The sequence below is a fragment of the Micromys minutus genome (genome assembly GCF_963924665.1).
Source record: "Micromys minutus genome assembly, chromosome: 20".
Classification (NCBI taxonomy): Eukaryota; Metazoa; Chordata; class Mammalia; order Rodentia; family Muridae; genus Micromys; species Micromys minutus.
In genome coordinates, this window is record NC_137955.1 from 38,356,081 (window position 1) to 38,375,823 (window position 19,743).

The following is a 19,743-nucleotide window of genomic DNA, read 5'->3' on the forward strand; positions in this document are numbered from 1 at the left end:
TAAATTATGAAGATTATTTTCATAATCATGTAATATGGAAACAAGTTACATGTGCTGTTTACTATATCTTTGAAAAATTAAAATGTGCATACAATACATTTTGATTATATTTACCCTATCTCTAACTCTACCAGATTCATCCCATCTACATTAGCAGCATATGTTTTGATGTTGTTGTTTTGAACTACCAAATGAGTTCAAATCATGCTGCTCATATACACATAGATATAGCCCACTCACTGAGGCAACATCAACTAACTATAGGCCATATCTTAAAAAAAGTTGACTCCTTATCCTCCAGCTGCCAACAACTGATTATAGCTCAGTAGCCAGAGTTGAGATCTATGTCCCTTTCTTCATGAAACAATATAAAGTATCTTGATGTTGTGCAGGTACTTTGTAGTTAAGTACTGCTCTTTACCTCTTTCCTTCTCAACCTCTAACTCTACCATCTTCCCTTCCCTTCCTCTGTCCTTCCATATTCCATAGCCTAAACATTGCAGGGATTGGATGTAATGTGATTGTTGCAGGAAATATTAAAAAAAAAAAAATCCGTTTATCTCTTTACCAGCCCTGAGGTCTCACTCCTCAAGCCCAGTTTTACTTCGGAGCTGCATGCTCCTCTGGTGCCTGGTCTGAGCTGCCACCACATCTCAGTTCATACAAGCAACTCCCATCCCTGGCGGTTTTAAACCGCCTACTCTCTGCCTCTGTCCTGAGGTGTTTCTCTATCCCAAAATCCAAAAAACACAACTCTACAGCCCGATAGTTTTTCATTCAGGTTTATATATTCAATTCTTAATCTACAAATCCTCAACATGATTGCATCAAATAGACAAAGATACAAAGTTCCCTTCTATATGAGATATTAGGTCTGTAAAATTTTTAATGTTCATAGCTTTTAACACCAATAAATCCCACCTGGGTCCAGCTGGTCCTTGGGAAACTCCTGATCTCTAAACCTGTCCTCTGATCTTTTTCTGACCTCTCAGCCCTCTTTAGTTTCCTCACCCCACCCAGTTACTGGCTTTCCTTTATTTTACTAATTAAAATGGGAAGGTTCAGTTGGAGTGATGTGACTGCCAGCCCTTCTTGGATAAGTGGAATTTACATTAAAATACTAAGAGCTTCTGGACAATCTACAATAAATGTCTCAACAATATAAATACTTTGCTGTAACTATAACTGAAGAAGTGAAATATCTGATAGACAAATATTTCAAGACTCCGAAGAAAGAAATCAAAGATCTCAGAAGTTGGAAAGATCTTCCATGCTCATGGATTGGCAGGACTAATGTGGTAAAAATGGCCATCTTGCCAGAAGCAATATACGGATTCAAAGCAATTTCCATCAAAATTCCAAATCAATTCTTCATAGATTTGAAAAGAGCAACTTGTAATTTTTTTGATTAAAAAAAAATCTCAGGATAGCAAAACCTATTCTCAACAATAAAAGAAAATTTGGGGGAATCATGATAAAAGCTGGCATTGGTACAAAGAAGGGAAGGTAGATCAATGGAATAGAATTGAAGACCCAGAAATGAACCCACACAAATATAGTCACTTGATCTTTGGCAAAGAACCTAAACACATTTAATGAAAAAATGGTATTGGTTCAACTGATAGAAATCAAATCAATCCATTCTTATCTCCTTGTACAAAGCTCAAGTTCAAATGGATCAAAGACTGAAAGACCTCCGAAGGGAGACCCTCACTCAAATCTCAGGAGAGGCACGCACCCAGCGAGGCACCGAGACCAGACTTGCTGCAATCGCATGAGGAAGTTTATTGAAAGTGAAAGAGTGAGATCTCAGGCCAGCATGCTGGGGTCGAGACTCATACACCACGCAGGGGTAGAGGAGTTCGACGCCGGCCTGAACTTGTAACAGGCTTATAAAGGCAAAAATTACAAAGGAGGGGGAGGACAGGCGGAATGAGGAAATTCAAAGGGGAAGAATCATACATTTTTTTATCAGTACACCCCCAGGCACACCTAGGGCGTTGGAACATTCCACAGAGGTCATCCGGACCTTCTGTGGTATTTTGGGAACTCAAATCTCAAGAAAGTGGGATTTCCTGGGTGGGATTTCCTGGGAGCGGCAGAGGAAATCCCTAGGGCAAGAAATCAGTGTCCTTTGACAACCTTTTACTCTTCAAGACCACCATATAAAACCAGGTACACTGAAACTAATAGAAGAGAAGGTGGGGATGAGCTTAGAACACATAGGCACAGGGGAAATTTTCTGAACAGAACAACAATGGCTCTTGCTCTAAGATCAAGAGTTGACAAATGGGGCCTCATAAAATTGCAAAACTTCTGTAAGGTGATGGACATTGTCAATAGGAGAAAACAGCAACCAATAGATTGGGAAAAGGTCATTACCAATCCTACATCTGATAGAGGGCTAATATCCAATGTATACAAAGAACCCAAGGAGTAGTCCCAAAAGAATCAAATAACCCTATTAAAAATAGGGAACAGAGAAAGGCAAAGAATTCTCAACTGAAGAATATTGAATGGCTGAGAAGCACCTAAAGAAATGTTCAACATTTTTAGTCATCAGGGACATGAAACTCATAACAACCATGAAATTCTACATCACACTGGTCAGAATTGCTAAGATAAAAATTTCAGGTGACAACAGATGCTGGCAAGGATGTGGAGAAATGGAACACTCACTATCCATTGCTGGTGGGATGGTAAGCTGGTATAACTAGTCTGGAAATCAGTCTGGCAGTTCTTCAGAAAATTGGACACAGTTACTACCTGAGGACTCAGCTATACCACTCCTGGGCATATACCCAAAAGATGTTCCGGCATATAACAAGGGCACCTGTTCATAGCAGCCCTGTTTTTAATAGCCAGAACATGTAAAAAACCCAGATGACCTTCAACAGAAGAATGGATACAAAAAATGTGGTGTATTTCCACAATGGAGAACTACTCAACTATTAAAAAGAACAGGCAAATGGGTTAAACTAGAAAATATTATCCTGAGTGAGGTAACCCAATCACAAAAGATCACACATGGTATGTACTTACTGAGAAGTGGCTATTAGCCCAAAAGCTAGGATTATCCAAAATATAATTCACAGATCACATGAAGCTTAACAAGCTAGAAGACCAAAAAGAGATGCTTCAGTCCTTCTTAAAATGGGAACAAAATATCCACAGGAGGAAATTCAGAGACAAATTTGAAGCAAATACTGAAGGAAGGGCCATCCAGAGACTATGGTGAACCATCCCATATAGTGTCACCAAACCCAGACAATATTACTGATTTCAAGAAGTGCATGCTGACAGGTGCCTTATATGGCTGTCTCCTGAGACGCTCTGCTAGAACCTGAGAAATAGAGTCGGGAGCTCTCAACCAACCATTGTAGTGAGAATGTGGTCCCAAATGGAGGAGTTAGAGAAAGATCTGAAGGGCTTTGCAACCCCACTGGAAGAAGAATTATGTCAATCAACCAGACTACCCAGATCTCCCAAGGGACTAAACCACCAACACAGGGAGGGACCTATTGTTCAAGCAATATAGGTAGCAGAGGATGGCCTTATCAGGCATCAAGGGGAGGAGAGGTCCTTCGTCCTATGAAGGCTCAATACTTTGGTGTAGAAGAATGCCAGGGAGGAAAGATGGGAGGGGGTGGGTTTGGTGGGGCAACACTCTCATAGAGGCAGGGGGTGGGGGATTGCATAGGGGAAGTTCATAGGGGATACCAGGGTAGGAGATAACATCAAATGTAAGTAAAGGAAATTTACAAAAAAAAAATCCATAAAAGAGAATGAGCAATTAACAGGTAATCTCTGCACATTAATCATTTGTGATATTTGTGTGTGTTAATGATAGTCTACAATAGTCTTCCGATGAGGATGAGAAGGCAGTTTGATACTGTATACATTAGGCAAAGTATTAAGAGGCAGGTCTTCCCCTGTGGTCTCTGAGCCCCTCAACCATGTCTACTTGGCTAGATTTACAGTATGATTCATCTGTTTCCTCCTGTGAAGCATGTGTTAAAGCCAATAAGAATGCAGTTAATTACCCTCATTATATACATGCTCCTAATATACCCCTGGCTATATGTTATTAAGCAAATTGGGACTGCCATTTACTATGTTTCCAAACTGTTTACCCCCACAGCCTGGTAGCATGTATCAGTACCTTAAAATCTAGAAGGGAGAAGAAATATTTTTGGTTAGAACTTAATTTTCCCTTTTTTGTTATTAAGATTTTGGTGTCTTCAGTAGTTGGGTCTTACTGCCAACTCTAGGACTCAATCAGAAGCAATGCCATAGTCTCTATTGTTTTGTGTGGTGGTCTCTAGAATCCCTTTGGTCAACAACTCTGTGGAGGTAGCCCATATCTGACACATTTATGTGACTGTTTATTTGTCAACCTCTGGCATCACAAAGGAACATTATTATTGTCTGTGTAAGGTAACACCTTCTTACATACAGAGGGATATAGCCCACTCACAGGGGCAACATCAGCTAACTATATCCCAGATCTTCACAAATGTTGACTCTCTCTCCTCCAGCTGACATCAAGGGCCTATAGCTCAGGAGCTAGAGCTGTTTGTGATCTATGTCCCATACTTTATGCTGAAACATAAAATGACTTGATATTGTGCAGGCATTTGGCCATTAACTTTATGTATGGTATATAATAGTAAGTTTCTTTGTTTTTCTCAAACCTTGATGGTATTAATTACTGCTCATTCTAACTCTGTCTATGCCCCATAATCTCATCCCATGCCTGTGTCTAAACCCCACTCTCCCTTATCCAATTCTGCCATTATTTTTTCCTGTGATCTCTCAAGACCATGTCAAGGTATTGGTACATTGGCCTCTTCCCCCTCCCCCTGGCTTTTAAACTGAGCAATCCAAGTTAAACACACAATATAATATTTCTATTGTAAGAAATATTATATGTGAGTCAGACCATTTAACATTTGTATTTCAACATTTGTATTACTTTATTCAGTACACATTTCCCCTCTTTTGTATGTTTGCTCGCAAATCTCATATTTTTACTTTTGTTCTCTGCAAAATAAAATTTCATCACATATGGGTACGATCATTTCATTTTATGGTCATCAGCTAGAGGAAGGAGTGACTAGCATTATGGCTCAGCTATTGTGAAGGCAGAAAGTAATCATAAACTGTCATGTGTCTTCGTAGTGGGAATTAGCCTTTAGATATATCGCTGGAATAGTGACATAGGTCATATAATAGATCTAACTGAATAGTTTGTGAAACTTCCACACTGACTGACACAGTAACTATAAGAGTTTGAACTCCTAGCAATGATGTGCAGACCATTTTTTCCACCTTACCAGAATTTTGTTATTTGCTTTCTTGATTTTAGCCATTGTGATTGATGGGAGTACTTTCAACTTATGTCCTAACAGCTAAACATACGGAACAGCTTTAAAAGTATTTCTTATTTATTTGTACTTCTTATTTTGAGAAATCTGTCTAGTCAGTGCCATGCCCTACATTAACTGTCATTAGTGAAGTTACACAATCTTAGGATATACTTCTTCAGTATGAATAAGCAGAGTCAAAAGATCATGAGTTCAAGACCAGCCTAGGTTACAATTTTGTGGCTAAGGAACTATTTCTTTGACATAGAAAATATTTAAGACTTTTATTTTTAATCTAAAATTTATGAATTTTAAAAAAGTGGTTCCTGTCAAAGGCCTTATTTACAAGAAGTAGTACTTGAAGTGTTGGGCAGAAATATGAATCTCAGAAAAGGCAACTTATAAATTAAATATTATCATTTAAAATGATTATTAGAAGCCACATGTCCTGATGACTTTCTCATATCGCAGGCCACATATTCCATTCTTGGGAAATTATATTTTTTAGGGTTATTACAGTTACATTAATACAGAAATTTTGGTTTCAAACACAAAACCAGTTACTCTTTGGGTAGCAACAAGACTAGCTATTGAAAAGAATATTTTATAACTATCAAAAATGATAAGACTCCTTAAGAAATATGCCCAGAGAGAAGTAGAAATTATGTGGATAAGGAAGAGAAAAAAATCATATACTTGCCACTGGAGGGTTTCAATGCATGCAGCCATGTTTGAAGTCTGATATAGCAGCCAAACCATGAGTTATTCTCCAAAAGTGCAATGATGTAATTGTTTCTCTCTCCTTCTAGCAATACATCCAGCAGTATTCATAACTATCATGAGATTGATATTTTCTAATGTGTTATCTATTTGCAAATGCACCAACATGTTTTTGCAATGATACACCAGATCAACATTGTGAAGAAAGTCACTCATGCAACATTTTAGTAATGCATTTCAAAAGTCACTTTCTTCACCCTGTACTCATGAATTATGCTTTGTGAAGTAACTTAGCATAAAGGGCAGAGATTTTAACTTCATTTGAGCATCACAGCAAATGCTGAAAAGCCATTAAGAAAATAGCACTTTCTATAAATTTGTCACGTCGGCTTTTAAGAAGCATTACAATAATCTTTGTCTTTTAAATTCATGAGTTCACAAAAATCTGGGTGAAATTAAGAATATATTTTATAAATATAATTCACCAAAATAAAATTGGCACTAAAAATATTAGAAAGAAGGCAATTACTTCAGCCAAATGTTTCAATAGATGTCAATATTGTGACTTGAATAATGTAGGTTATTCAAATGGGAATTTTAAAAATAATCATAAATTTTTTGGGATTTTATTCTCTTTCCAGTATCTGTACAACGTTAGACCAAGAATAATACCTATCTTTCTTATAAACTACAGGGAATATTGATTTTTTTCAATAAAACACATAGAAATATGTATTTTAGCTCACACAGAATAGTGTAATGTTAGCATAGCACGTTTGTCATATGTTTGAAATATAAATGCAATGCTATAGAATTCTGTGCCGCCAATAATATCCCATTATCATTGTCTCTGGTTCATCAGAAAATTTGTTTATATATAAAAATCACTAGTGGTGGTCTCAAACATTCTTACCCCTAACTACATGATGCCACTTTAAAAAATGACTGGTCATTTTATTTATTTACATTTCAAATGTTATTGCCTTCCTGCTTTCCCCCTATCCCATTCCTCTCTGCACCCACCCATCCACTCCTGCCTCACCCCCCAGCATCTAAGTTTCATTTATAAATAAAAATCAGGTAATTAATCATGATTTATTTTGTTTTAAAATAATTAAACATATCTTTATGTTCATCTGAATGCATTACATTAAATGCTACATGGTAGTTCATGCTTATCTGCAGGGTGGACATTTCATAAGAAAGTAAGTTAGAAAATCTCATCTTTAACATAATGCAAATGAGTCTCACCTTTTTGTAAATTGATTAATTCACCAAATTTTTGGTAAATTGTAAATTCAACAAAATGTAGATTGAGATCCTCAATGTTTCTTTTTTTTTAAACAACTTTATTTTACAAAACAAAGATAAATGTACAAATTTTAAACATTTTTTGCTTAATATTATACATTTTTGTCAGTAATGTTTTTTCAGATATTAAAATAATTTTTACATAAAACTATATAAATATATTTTTTAGTCAGTACTTGATTTTTTCAAAGGCTTGACAGTTTGCATGGAAAACCTAATAGTTACAATGAGCATAAAGTACATGTAAAGCAAAACGCAACATGGAAATAGTCAAAGTCTTTTTGTTTTGTAAATATTTTTTTTTGTTTTGTTTTCTTTATTTCTTGGACTTCATACAGTCTGTGAGTTGTTTCTGGGGGAGTGCAAGCCTCTGGGGTTAGCATCCCAATATCAGTGACTGCATATTATGTCTGTTCTTTTGTGACTGGGTTATCTCACTCAGGATGATATTCTCTAGATGCAGCCATTTTCTTAAGAATTTGGTTAAGTCATTGTTTCTGGTGGCTAAGTAGTAATCCATTGTGTAAATGTACCACAATTTTTGTATCCATTCTTCTTCTGAAGGACATCTGGGTTCTTTCCAGCTTCTGGCTATTATAAATAGAGCTGCTACGAACATTGTGGTGCATATATCTTTGTTGTGTATTAAAGTGTCTCTGGGGTATATGCCCAGAAGTGGAATAGCTGGGTCTTCAGGTAGTACTATATCCAATTTTCTGAGGTATCGCCAGACTTATTTCCAGAGTGGTTGTATTAGTTTGCAACCCCACCAACAGTGGAGAAGTGTTCCTCTTTCTCCCAGCCTCTCCAGCATCTGCTGTCATCTGAGTTTTGGATCTTGGCCAATCTGACTGGTGTAAGGTGGAATCTCAGGGTTGTTTTGATTTGCATTTCCCTGATGGCTAAGGATGTGGAGCACTTCCTCAGATGTTTCTCGGCCATTCGGTGTTCCTCAACTGAGAAAGTTTTGTTTAGCTCTGTACCCCATTTTTTAATAGGGTATTTGATTCTCTGGTGTCTAGCTTTTTGAGTTCCTTGTACACCTTGGATATTAGGCCTCCATCTGATGTGGTGTTGGTAAAGATCTTTTCCCATTCTGTTGGTTGCCATTTTGTTTTCTTGACAATTTCCTTAGTCTTACAGAAACTTTGCAATCTCATTAAGTCCCATTTGTTAATCTTTGACCTTAGAGCTTGAGCCATTGGTGTTTTGTTCAGGAAATTTTCTCCTGTGCCTATGTGTTCTAAGGTTTTCCCTACTTTCTCAGCTAATAGTTTCAGTATATCTGGAGAAAAGAACGGGTCTATTTTCATTCTTTTGCATGCTGAGTGCCAGTTGGACCAGCACCATTGTTGAATAGGCTGTCCTTTTTCCATTGAATGTTTACTGCTCCTTTGTCAAAAATCAGATGACCATATACATGAGGGCTTAATATTTCTTATATTGATGAATATGTGTGTGTGTGTGTGTGTGTGCGTGTGTGTGTATAAAACTATTCGTAGTTTTATCACTGTTTTTCCTTCAAGCTTTTCTCGATACAACTGCTAAAATTGTGTACTAAAATCAAACATATTTATTAAGTCATTCTCCAGTTTGGAAATCTGTCTTTCTTTGATGTAAAGTCTACACCTTATACTACCGTGAGAAGTACTTGAGAAAAAGCATGAAATCAAGCGCTAGTCAATTGGCATTGCCATTCATATTTGATTGGCTCAATCTGTGCCCCAATCCTGAGATGATTTCAGCTGCATCTGATTTTCTAATGAGCTTCAGCTTCTCTTTTCCATTTTCTTTCCTTAATAACTAAGTATTTATATGCCTATTTGATTTTTGTGAACATACTGATAGAAATTATTGTATTTTAAAAAGTTATATACACAATATATAAGAAATTCATTTTTTTATATTTTGCTCCTTTTTGATATTGCAATTTACTTACAAAGTTTCTTTCCTTCTAACATATAGTTTTATGGTCCATATTATTACTTGTTATTGAGTACATATAAGACTTTTTACACACACACACACACATATGTATATATATATATATATATATATATATATATATATATATATATATATATATAATTAACTATAACATTAGTTCGTATAATGGTACTTTTATGTATATTTACAAGGGTGTCCAATAGCCACCATGCTGACCTTTGATGTGCACTTTCTTGAATAGGACATCTTCTCCCTCTCCCAGGGATTTGCCTTTAGTTCTTTGTGTAGGGTTGTCCCTCATAGACTTTTCCCTCATCTCAGTATGGTATGTTTTCTGGTGTTATCTTGTTCAGCTTGCTTTTGAGTGGCAACATTGGAGAAAATTCATGGCTATAGCTTCTTATGTTACCAGGAAGTATACTCTGATAGAAATCCCTCTGCTTCTCTGGCTTTAACAGTATTTCCACCTAGTCGTTCACTATGATCCCAGAGAGGTCAGGTAAGAGAGTGTTTGGTAATGTATCCTTTGGGACTGGACTCTATAATTCTGGATTTTTACTGGTTGTGTTTTTCTGTAGTGGTTTCTATCTGTTTCAAGAAATTTTCTTAGTTGGGGTGAAGGTTACAATTATCTGTGCATATAATAACCCACGCTCATAGATTGTTGATAGTAAATTAGTCTTGTGGATTTTCCTCTAGTATTAATTTTTAATAGCCATGTAAATTTTTCTTAAGTCTCGCCAAAATCTAAGTACCTTACATATATAGCTGGATGTGCAGCTAATGATTAACATCAATGGTAAGAGACTGTATATAAATTCATCCAAACCAGCTCACAATTTTATGTGTGTTTTTGAAAATATTTGCACTTTTTTTTTACCATTTTATTAGTTAATTTTCTCATTGACTGAACGAGATACTACAACACTAACTTAAGGGATAAAGGATTTATTTTTACTTAGTTTCTATGGGTTTAATCTATCAAGGTGATGAAAGCATGCACTTTCATTATATTTCCATTGACTTCATCTTTTTATTCTATCTGGAATCCTGTCCTAAGGGGTGTGAATATCCACACTCAGAATTATATTTCTCTCAGTCATATTTTAAAAAATTAAAAAAAAATAAGCTCCTCAGCAATTATAGAGATATGTCTTCTGGGCAATTCCACAACAATCATCTGCATGCTATAAAGAAATAAAATTTGTATTCCGAACAAGTAGCTAAACTTTGCACGTTTAGTAATGAGCACAATTTCTCTATTCCTTATAGGTAAAAAATGATGACCTGTGCTAATCTACAGTGACAACTGGGGATACAATGGCTGCCCCTGGGTTTCCACTCATGACCAGGATGTAAATATGGTCTGACCTTTTCCTGATGGGCAGCTAAATCATGGACAGACTAAATGACTTCCCTTGGACTGTCCTTACAAAAGATGCTGTGGCTTCTCTCCTGAATGCATACTGAGCCCTTGTAGGCCACGAAGACAAGAAGGACTGTGAACGGAAAGGGAACTTACAATGAGAATTACGAGCACATCTTGCATCTGTCCAGTCCTTGTGTGTCTCTGTTTTGTGCAGAAGTGTTATGGAACTGCTCACCACAGCTCCATTAAGGTGACCAGAAACCAAACCAAGCACACTGAAGGAGAAACTGAGGTACACCATCGTCCCAAGAGGGGATGGGTGTGGAACCAGTTCTTTGTTTTAGAAGAACATATGGGACCAGATCCACAGTACATTGGAAAAGTAAGTTTGTTTTGATATATTTGGAACTGCTTGTTAGTTTTACTTCTCTTGAGAAATCATGCGGTGAGATGAAGGAGCTGGAGAATGAATGCAGGGATAAGGAATATGGAGCACATTATAGAAAGCTGTTCCTTAGATTGGAAAACTCAAACTAATTACAGTGAGCAGGCACTGTTCTGCAGAATCCATCTGTTAAAAAATAACTTGCACACACTGAAGTATTCTTTCCAACCAATGCTGCCATTTTGTCTTCTAATGAAAACAGATTGAATTCTGAATACAATAAGATACATATGTCTTTGCTACAATAAAGTGATATTAAATTTCACCATTTTTTGGATTGTTCCATTGCTGTTGCCTTATACCGTATACATTTCTGGCTCATGGATATGATATTAAAATACCACCTTATCCCCTAATGTTTATATTTATTTCACTTGTTAAGATCCTTAAGTCAACCTTTAAAGTACATGGACATAATTGTCTCACATCTTATAATAATTTTAACTTATATTGTTTTAGTGTCAATATAGGTCATATGTGAATAAGACAGTGGTAAAAAATCACAAAAGAATATAGTTAGCTTATTATTAATAATATGAGATGAAGTTCTTTTCTTTGAAAAACAGAGTGGTATGTCAGACACCTTGACACATCACCTTTGACCTAGAGGAGAAAACGAAGTGGAAAAGTTTCATTCTGATTAATTGTTGATTTGTGGAAGCAGCTGCACTCATGTCTGTTGAACTCCCATCAGAGACACAGCTTGCACACCAAGCTGGATCACTGACTGCAGGCTCAGCTCCTTCCTTCTCCTGAATGACAGTTTATTCTTGTTTTATCGCTGCTTATTAAAACAAGAGTCCTTGATGCAAAGCACAGCACCATCCTTGTACACAGGCTGTGCAGGGTCATAAATCTGTTCTATAACATGCCATTCAGGAGCTGCAATGCATCTGTGGTATCTGGAGTCAACATAAGCTGAAGCTGACTCAGTGTACAGAGCACAGAGTTCTGACCCAATTCTATAGTATTTTCAAATGTATATAGAAATGAAACAAATGGTTCTTCTTTTCTGAGTGCTTTTCCCCCCTGGTTAGTTTGGATGCGGTGGTAGCAAAATCTGTTACAGAGTTTGTAGCTATGGTAATAAATGAAATAATGAATTAAGACGTTTGAAACAAAAATATCACCAATGAATGGGTGTATTCATCTTCAGGAGGGGCTTGAGAGGTGGACATTACTTTTCCCTAATGTGCCCATAATTCCCATATTACTTTGGTAAGTGCTGAGCAACTGAAATTGCCTATGTTTTGCCACTGTTGGGTGGAAATGATGTAATGAAGACACAGTTTAATACATACATGCAAAAATATCTTTCCGAAATAGGATTCTAAATCATTAATTAATGAAATTTCATATAAATTTGTAGATATTACCCTTTGAATGAAATAGTATTTTAACCATTAAGAGTTAAAACAAAGTGTCTTGACTGGAACGGAAAGATATGGTTACAGGGTGTGGCATTTTGGAAATATGGTAGGATTTTTAATGAAGTCTTTGTTTACCTTTTAAACGTTTTGTTTAATGAGGATAGTGTAGATAATATTTTTCTATGTTTAGATGATTCCATCATTTTTAAATTTTTATTTGATCTTTTTTTTTTTTTTACACTTCAGATTTTATTTCACTCTAGGTCCACCCTCTAACTGCTCTATACCCTTACCTCCTCCCTGCCTTCTCCATGAAGATGTACTCACCCCCACTCCCCAATCTACCAGACCTCTCCACTTCCTTGGGCCTCTAGTATTTTGAGGGTTAGGTGCAACTTCTCTGACTGAACCCAGACCTCCTGCAGTCATATGTTTTATATGTGTCCAGGACCCCACATCAACTGGTATATGCTGCCTGGTTGGTGATCCAGTATCTGAAAGATCTCCAGAGTCCAGGTTAACTGAGACATCTGCTCCTCCTACAGGGTCACTCTGCTCCTCAACTTCCTCCAGCTTTTCCCTAATTCAACCACAGGGGTCAGCAGCTTCTGTTCATTGGTTGAGTGTAAATATCTGCATCTGACTCTTTCAGCTTCTTGTTGGGTCTTTCAGAGGGCAGTCATGCTAGGTCCCTTTTTGTGAGCACTTCATAACCTCCATTTAGGTATGGGCCTTGAATTTCTGATCTCTGGAATAATTTTTACCCAAATGTTTTTTTATTGGAAGTTTTGGGCAATACATTTCAAATGTTATCCCTTTCCCAAAATCTCATCCCCCTCCCCCTCTGATTGCCTCCCTGAAGCTGCTCCCTCTGCCAACTTCCCTCTCCCACTTCAGCACCTTGGTGTTCCCCTACACTGGGAAAATGAGCCTTCACTGGACAAAGACCTCTCCTCCCATTGATGTCAGAAACTTCTATCCTCTGCTGCATATGTACCTTGGTCCATGGGTCTTACATGCAAACACATTTGTTGGTATTTTTTTCCCTGGGAGCTGTAGTGGGCTTGGTTAGTTCTTCCCATTGAGTTGCAGAGCCTTTTAGCTCCTTCAATCCTTTCTTTAGCTCCTTCATTGGGGTCCTTGTGTTCAGTCTGATGGTTAGCTGCAAGCTTCCTTCTCTGTATCAGTATGGCTCTAGCAGAGCCTCTGAGAAGGCATCCACATTAGGTTCTTGCCAGTAAGCACTACTTGACATCAGCAATAATGCTTGGGTTTATTGGACATATATGTTGTGTATAGTCAGGTGAGGCAGTCTCTGGATGATATTTTCTCCAATCTCTGCTCTTCTATTTGTCCCTTTACCCCATGAATGTTTTATTCTTCCTTCTAAGAAAAACTGAGTCATTCAATTTCTGGTCTTCCTTCTCTTTAAGCTTCATAAATTCTGTGGATGATTTCTTGGGTATTCTGAGCCTTTTGGGATAGTATTCACTTATAAGTGAGTACATACCATTCTTTTGTGACTAGGTTATCTAATTCAGGGTGATAGCTTCAAGTTCCACCCATTTGCCTAGGAAATTCATGAAGTCATTTTTTTTTTTTTTGATAACAGAGTAGTACTCCATTTTGTATATGTACCACAGTTTCTGTAGCCATTTCTCTGTTAAAGTATTTTAACATGAAAAAAAAAATGTTGTATTTTCTCAAATTCTTTCTCCGTATCTAAGGAGATGATCATGTAATTTTTTCTTTGAGTTTGTGCAGTGGATTACATTAATGTATTTTCTTATATTGAAGCAACCATTTATCCCTAAGATGAAGCCTACTTGATCATGGTGAATGATGATTTTAATGTATTCTTGAATTAGTTTTGCAAGAATTTTATTATTTTTTTCTTACAACTTTATTTTTTTATAAAAGGAAGATACATGTACAGATTTTTATTGAGCATTTTTGTAAGAATTTTATTGAGTGATATTCACAAGCAAAATTGGTCTGATGTTCTTTCTCTCTCTCTCTCTCTCTCTCTCTCTCTCTCTCTCTCTCTCTCTCTCTCTCATCTATGTTCAGTTTAGTTATCAGAGTAATTGTGACTTCAGAAAATGAATTTGGTAGTTTTACTTCTGCTTCTATGTTATGGATTTGAAGAATATTAGTATTAAATCTTCTTACAAAATTCAGTAGAATTCTGCACTAAAGCTGTCTGGCCTTTTTTTTTTTTTTTTTTTTTTTAATGACTTTATCTATTTCCTTAGGGGATATGGGCCTTTTTAGATAGTTTACCTGATCTTGATTTAATGTTTGTCCATGTTATCTGTCTAGAAAACTATCTGTTCTAGATTATCCAGTTTATTTATTTTTTTTCTTTTCTTTTCTTTTTGAGTATAGGCTTTTGTAGTAGGATCTGCTGATTTTTTTTTTTTTTTAATTACCTCTGTTTCTGTTGTTATGTCTCCCTTTTTATTTCTGATTTTGGTAATTAAGATACTGCCTCTGACCCTTTTAGTTGGTTTGGCTAGAGGTTTATTAATCTGTTGATTCTCTCAACAAACCAGTTTTGGTTTTGTTGATTCTTTGTTTAGTTCTCTTGTTTCTATTTGGTTGATTTTGGACTGAGTTTGACTATTTCCTGCTTTCTACTACTCTTTTTGTTCTATTCTAGTGTTCTCAGGCATGCTGTAAATTGCTATTGTAAGATCTCTACAGTTTAACTTACTGGGCACTTAGTACTATGAATTTTTCTCTTAGCACTGCTTTCATTTTGGTCAATAAATTTGGGTATGTTATGCCATCCTTTTCATTGAATTGCGCAGAGTCTTTAATTTTTTTTTTTTTTTTTTTTATTTCTTCCCTGCTCAAATTATGAGTAGAGAATTCTTCAGTTTCCCTGTGAATGTGGGTAGAGGCTGTTTTTTTGCCCAAATTATATGGTGATTTTTGGAGAAGGTACCATGAGGTGCTAAGAGGAAGGTGCATTTTTTTGTTTTAGGGTGAAATGTTCTGTAGATCTGTATTAAGTCCATTTGTTTCGTAATCTCTAATAATTTAATTGTGCTGCTGCTTAGTTTCTGTTTCAATGACATGTCCATTAGTGAAAACAGTGTTGAAGTCTTCCACTATTTGCTTGGAAGACCTCTTTCCATCCTTTTATGTAGGGAGCCGTTTGTGCCGAACCCAAACATGGTGCCGGCTTCCCGCTGAGAACTCAGCAAACAGAGCTGTTGCCCAGCCAAGAGATTTAATGCGCATGTGCCACATATGTCATAGCCAGCTCTCGGGGCATACCATTGAGTTACTGGAGGGCGCACCAATCAGGTAGCGACACGAGTCTCCTGGGCATATATAAGCAATGCTTTTCTCTCCCACGTGGAGAAGTCCCCTGCACAAAGGAGAAGTCCCCTGCTCAGGGAGATCCCCTGCTCAGAGTATTGTACAACAAAGGTTGTTCGCAGAAGAATCCTGTGGTCGCACGCCTTTTCCTGCCAGCGGGAAGTGGGGCGCATGGCACTTTTACTCTGAGAAAATGTCTGCCTTTGTTACTGAAGTTTCTTGTATGCAGCAAAATTATGGATCTCGTTTGCTAATCCAGTCAGTTAGTTTATGTCTTTCTATAGGTAAATTGAGTCCATTAATATTGAGAGATATTAAATATAGATGATTGTTATTTCCTGCTATGTTTGTTTTTGTAGGTGGCATTATGTAGATGTGCTCCTCCCATTTTTGTTTTGTTGTTATATCTTGTCTTTTCCTTGGTAAAGGTAGCTTTCTTGTGTTGGAGCTTTTCTTCTAGAATCCTGTGGAGGGCTAATTCCATCATTATTAGTTACTTGATTTCTTCATTTTGAATTTTTTGGGTTTTTTTTTTCCTCTTCATTGCAATTAGATTATATTAACACGATGTACTTCTTCTCAAATACCCTTCCATCCTGATCAATCAATCCCCTTTCTGCCAATCATTAGGACAAACAAAGCAGATTTCTAATGAATAAGAAAAAATAAAAATATATTATATTAAGATAAAACAAACATTAGCACATTAAGCCCATTAGCTTAGTGCTTGGGCACAATAATATTTTGATGCCTTGTATTTTAAAATAACATTTCTTTAAATTTTTATATGTTCTTATACTGAAATAATTACACTTTACCTCATCTACTTGTCCCATGTCACTCTCAAGAAGGCCCCCTAACAATTTTATTCCTTCTTCTCTCTTTCAAAGTTCTATCCTTCCGTTTTTATGGTTCTCTGAGACTAACTACTTCTCCCCATGTGTGGGCATCAATTTCAGTATGTTTTAGCAGCGTTAATTGTTGGGATAGTAGTCGCTGGGGTATATATATATATGTAAGGGACTATCTACATGATCATGGTATTATAGCTACCCTCTTTTAGAGTCTTATTTTAAAATAAGTTATAATTGAGTAATGGAGAAAAGTCTAGATGGAATTTTATTGTTTCATCTTGTATAGCTTTTATGCAGGTAGGAAGAGGCTGGGACTTCGTGATTATAATATCCATTTCACGTATGGAGATCATATTTATGAGGATTTTTCATTCTTTTACTGCTTGTATTATTTCAAAAGTATTCTGATCATGTGTGTTTAAGGTGTAAAATGCAATCTGAACACAAAGTCTTTCAAAATTTTATTTATTTTATTCACTTTATATGCTGGTCACATCCCATCTCCCTCCTTCTCTCCTAGTCCCACCTTTGCAAATCCCTCCTCCATTACTCTCTTCCCTTCCCCTCAGAGATGGGGGGTCCAGCTTGTGTGCCATCTACCCTGGGATATCTTGTGCCTGCAGGACTAGGCACATAGTCTTCCATTGAGTAACAACGTTGCTATCCAGCTAGGAGAAGGGGGTCCAATGGTAGGGAACAGAGACCAAGATAACCTCTGCTCTACCTGCTAGTGGACCCACATAAAGACCAAGATGCACATTTACTACAAATTGATGTGGGGCCCAGGTCCATCATTGCATGCTTCCTATTTCGTGGCCCAGTCACTTCGAGCCCCCATGGTTCATGGTTTGTTGACTCTGTAGGTATTCCTGTAGCATCTAAAACTCCTTTGACTTGCACAATTCTACGTCTTACTCTTGCCCAAAACTCCAGAGTCCCACCTGTTTTAGGCTGTTGGTCTTTGAATCTGCCTCTATCTGCTGCTAGATGAAGACTCTCAATCAACAGTGATAAGAGGTTTCTGTCTGCCAGTATTATTAATACTGCTCCATTTCTATTCTTCCATATCTTGCATGCAAGACCAATTTTGGGTTTAAAGATTTTGATGTCCCCCTCCCTCCTTTGAATGTCCAATTTGGCTACAGGAGGTACAAGTCTCTTTCTCTATATTTCCCCTTTGGTAGGAATCTCAGCTAGGATCATTCCCATAGAATTCTCATATCTTCCCCAGCCACAGGCCTTGAGGTAGTCTCAAAGATAGCCCCCAATGATTTTCATTCTCCCTCCCAGCCTTCTCCCACTTCCTCCCCCAATTATCCCTCCCCCATTTCCCTCCTCAACTCTCCTCTCCATAACCTTCTCTTCATCCACTTCTTATGACTATTTAGTGTCTCCTTCTAAGTTAGATTAGCATATTCTTCCTTGAAACTTCCTTGTTACCCATTTCCTTTGGATGTATGTGTGGTAGTATTAGTAACCTGCATTTTATGACTAATATCTGTTCATAATTGTGTACATGCCATACATGTCTGTTAGTCTCTGATGAACCTCACTCAAGATAATACTCTAAACTTCCAACCATTTGCCTGCAAAATTCATGATGTCTTAGTTTTTAATAGCTTAAGAGCATTCTACTGTGTATATATACCATATATTTCTTCATCTATTATTCAGTTGAAGAATACCTTGGTTATTTTTAGTTTCTGGCTACAATGAATAAATATACTATGAATATACTTGAACAAATGCCCCTGTCGTATATTGGGAAACAATTTTGGTATGAGCTCAGGAGTGGTAAAGCTGGGTCTTAAGATAAACCATGAAATTGATTTCCAAAATGATTGCAGTATTTTGCAACCCCACTAGCAATAGAGGGAAGCTCCTTTTTCTCCACTTCCCTGCTAGCATGTGCAGTCACTGAGTTTTTGATCTTAGTCCTTCTAACAGGGATAAAATGCAATCTCAGTGTCATTTTGACTTGCATTTTCCTGATAACTAAGGACATTGAACATTTTTTTAAGTGCTTTTTTGCCATTCAATATTACTTTGTGGAGAATTTTCTGTTTAGCTCTGTACCCCCTTTTAATAGGGTTACTTGGTTTGTTAGTACATGTCTTGAGGGTTTTTGTGTTCATTTTTATGTATTTAGGTTATTAACCCTTTTCTGGATGTAGTGTTGGTGAAAATTTGTTTTCAATCAGTAGGCTGCCATTTTTTCTAACTTTTTATAGAAGCTTCTCAGTTTCATGAGGTCCCATTTATCAATTGTTGATCTTAGAACCTGAGCCATTGGTATTCTATTTTGAAGGTTGTATTTTGTACCAATAATTCTTATGTCCATACGTGTTGGTACTCTATTTAATTCCATTAATCAGCCTGACTATATCTACACTAATAGAAGGATGTTGTTATTATTATTGTTATTATTATTATTGTTGTTATAATTGTTATTATTGTTATTGTTATTATTTATTATTATTATTATTATTATTATTATTATTATTACTTTGTAGTACAGCTTCAAGTCAGGAATAGTGATATCTGTAGAAGTTATTCTATTTTTCTGCATTATATTATCTATCCTGGGTTTCTTTTTTTTTCATATGAAGATAATAATTGCTGTTTCAAGGTCTACAAATAATTGTGTTGGAATTATGATGGGTATTTCATTGAATATTTAGACTGTTTTTGTTAACATGGACATCTTTACACTGATTGATGTGCATGGGAGATCTATCCATTTTCAGATATCTTTTTCAATTTCTTTTGTCAGATACTTGAAGTTCGAGTCATACAGGGCTCTTCCTTGCTTGGATAGTTATACCAAAGCATGTCATTATTTCTGGATATTACAAGGCATGTTGTTTCCCTAATTTCTTTCTCAGACCATTAATCATTTGTATAAAGGACTATTCACTGTTTGAGTAATTTAATATCCAGCAATTTTGATGAAGATATTTGTAAGTTGAAAAAGTTCTGTGGTAGAAGTTTTGGGGTCACTTTTGTGTTCAGTTATTTCCTATGAGAAAAG

The 19,743-nt window shown here is 36.5% G+C and overlaps 1 protein-coding gene across 1 annotated transcript in view; it reads left to right on the forward strand.

Moving 5' to 3' along the window:
* Positions 1 to 10,867: 10,867 nt before the first annotated feature.
* CDH18 (cadherin 18) overlaps positions 10,868 to 19,743 on the forward strand; it is a gene marked incomplete at both ends in the record, with an annotated part of 287,053 nt that continues 278,177 nt past the window's right edge. The window contains one exon of the mRNA XM_080933534.1: positions 10,868 to 11,095. Coding sequence (XP_080789660.1) covers positions 10,868 to 11,095 — 228 coding nt within the window. The remainder of the gene's footprint in view (positions 11,096 to 19,743) is intronic.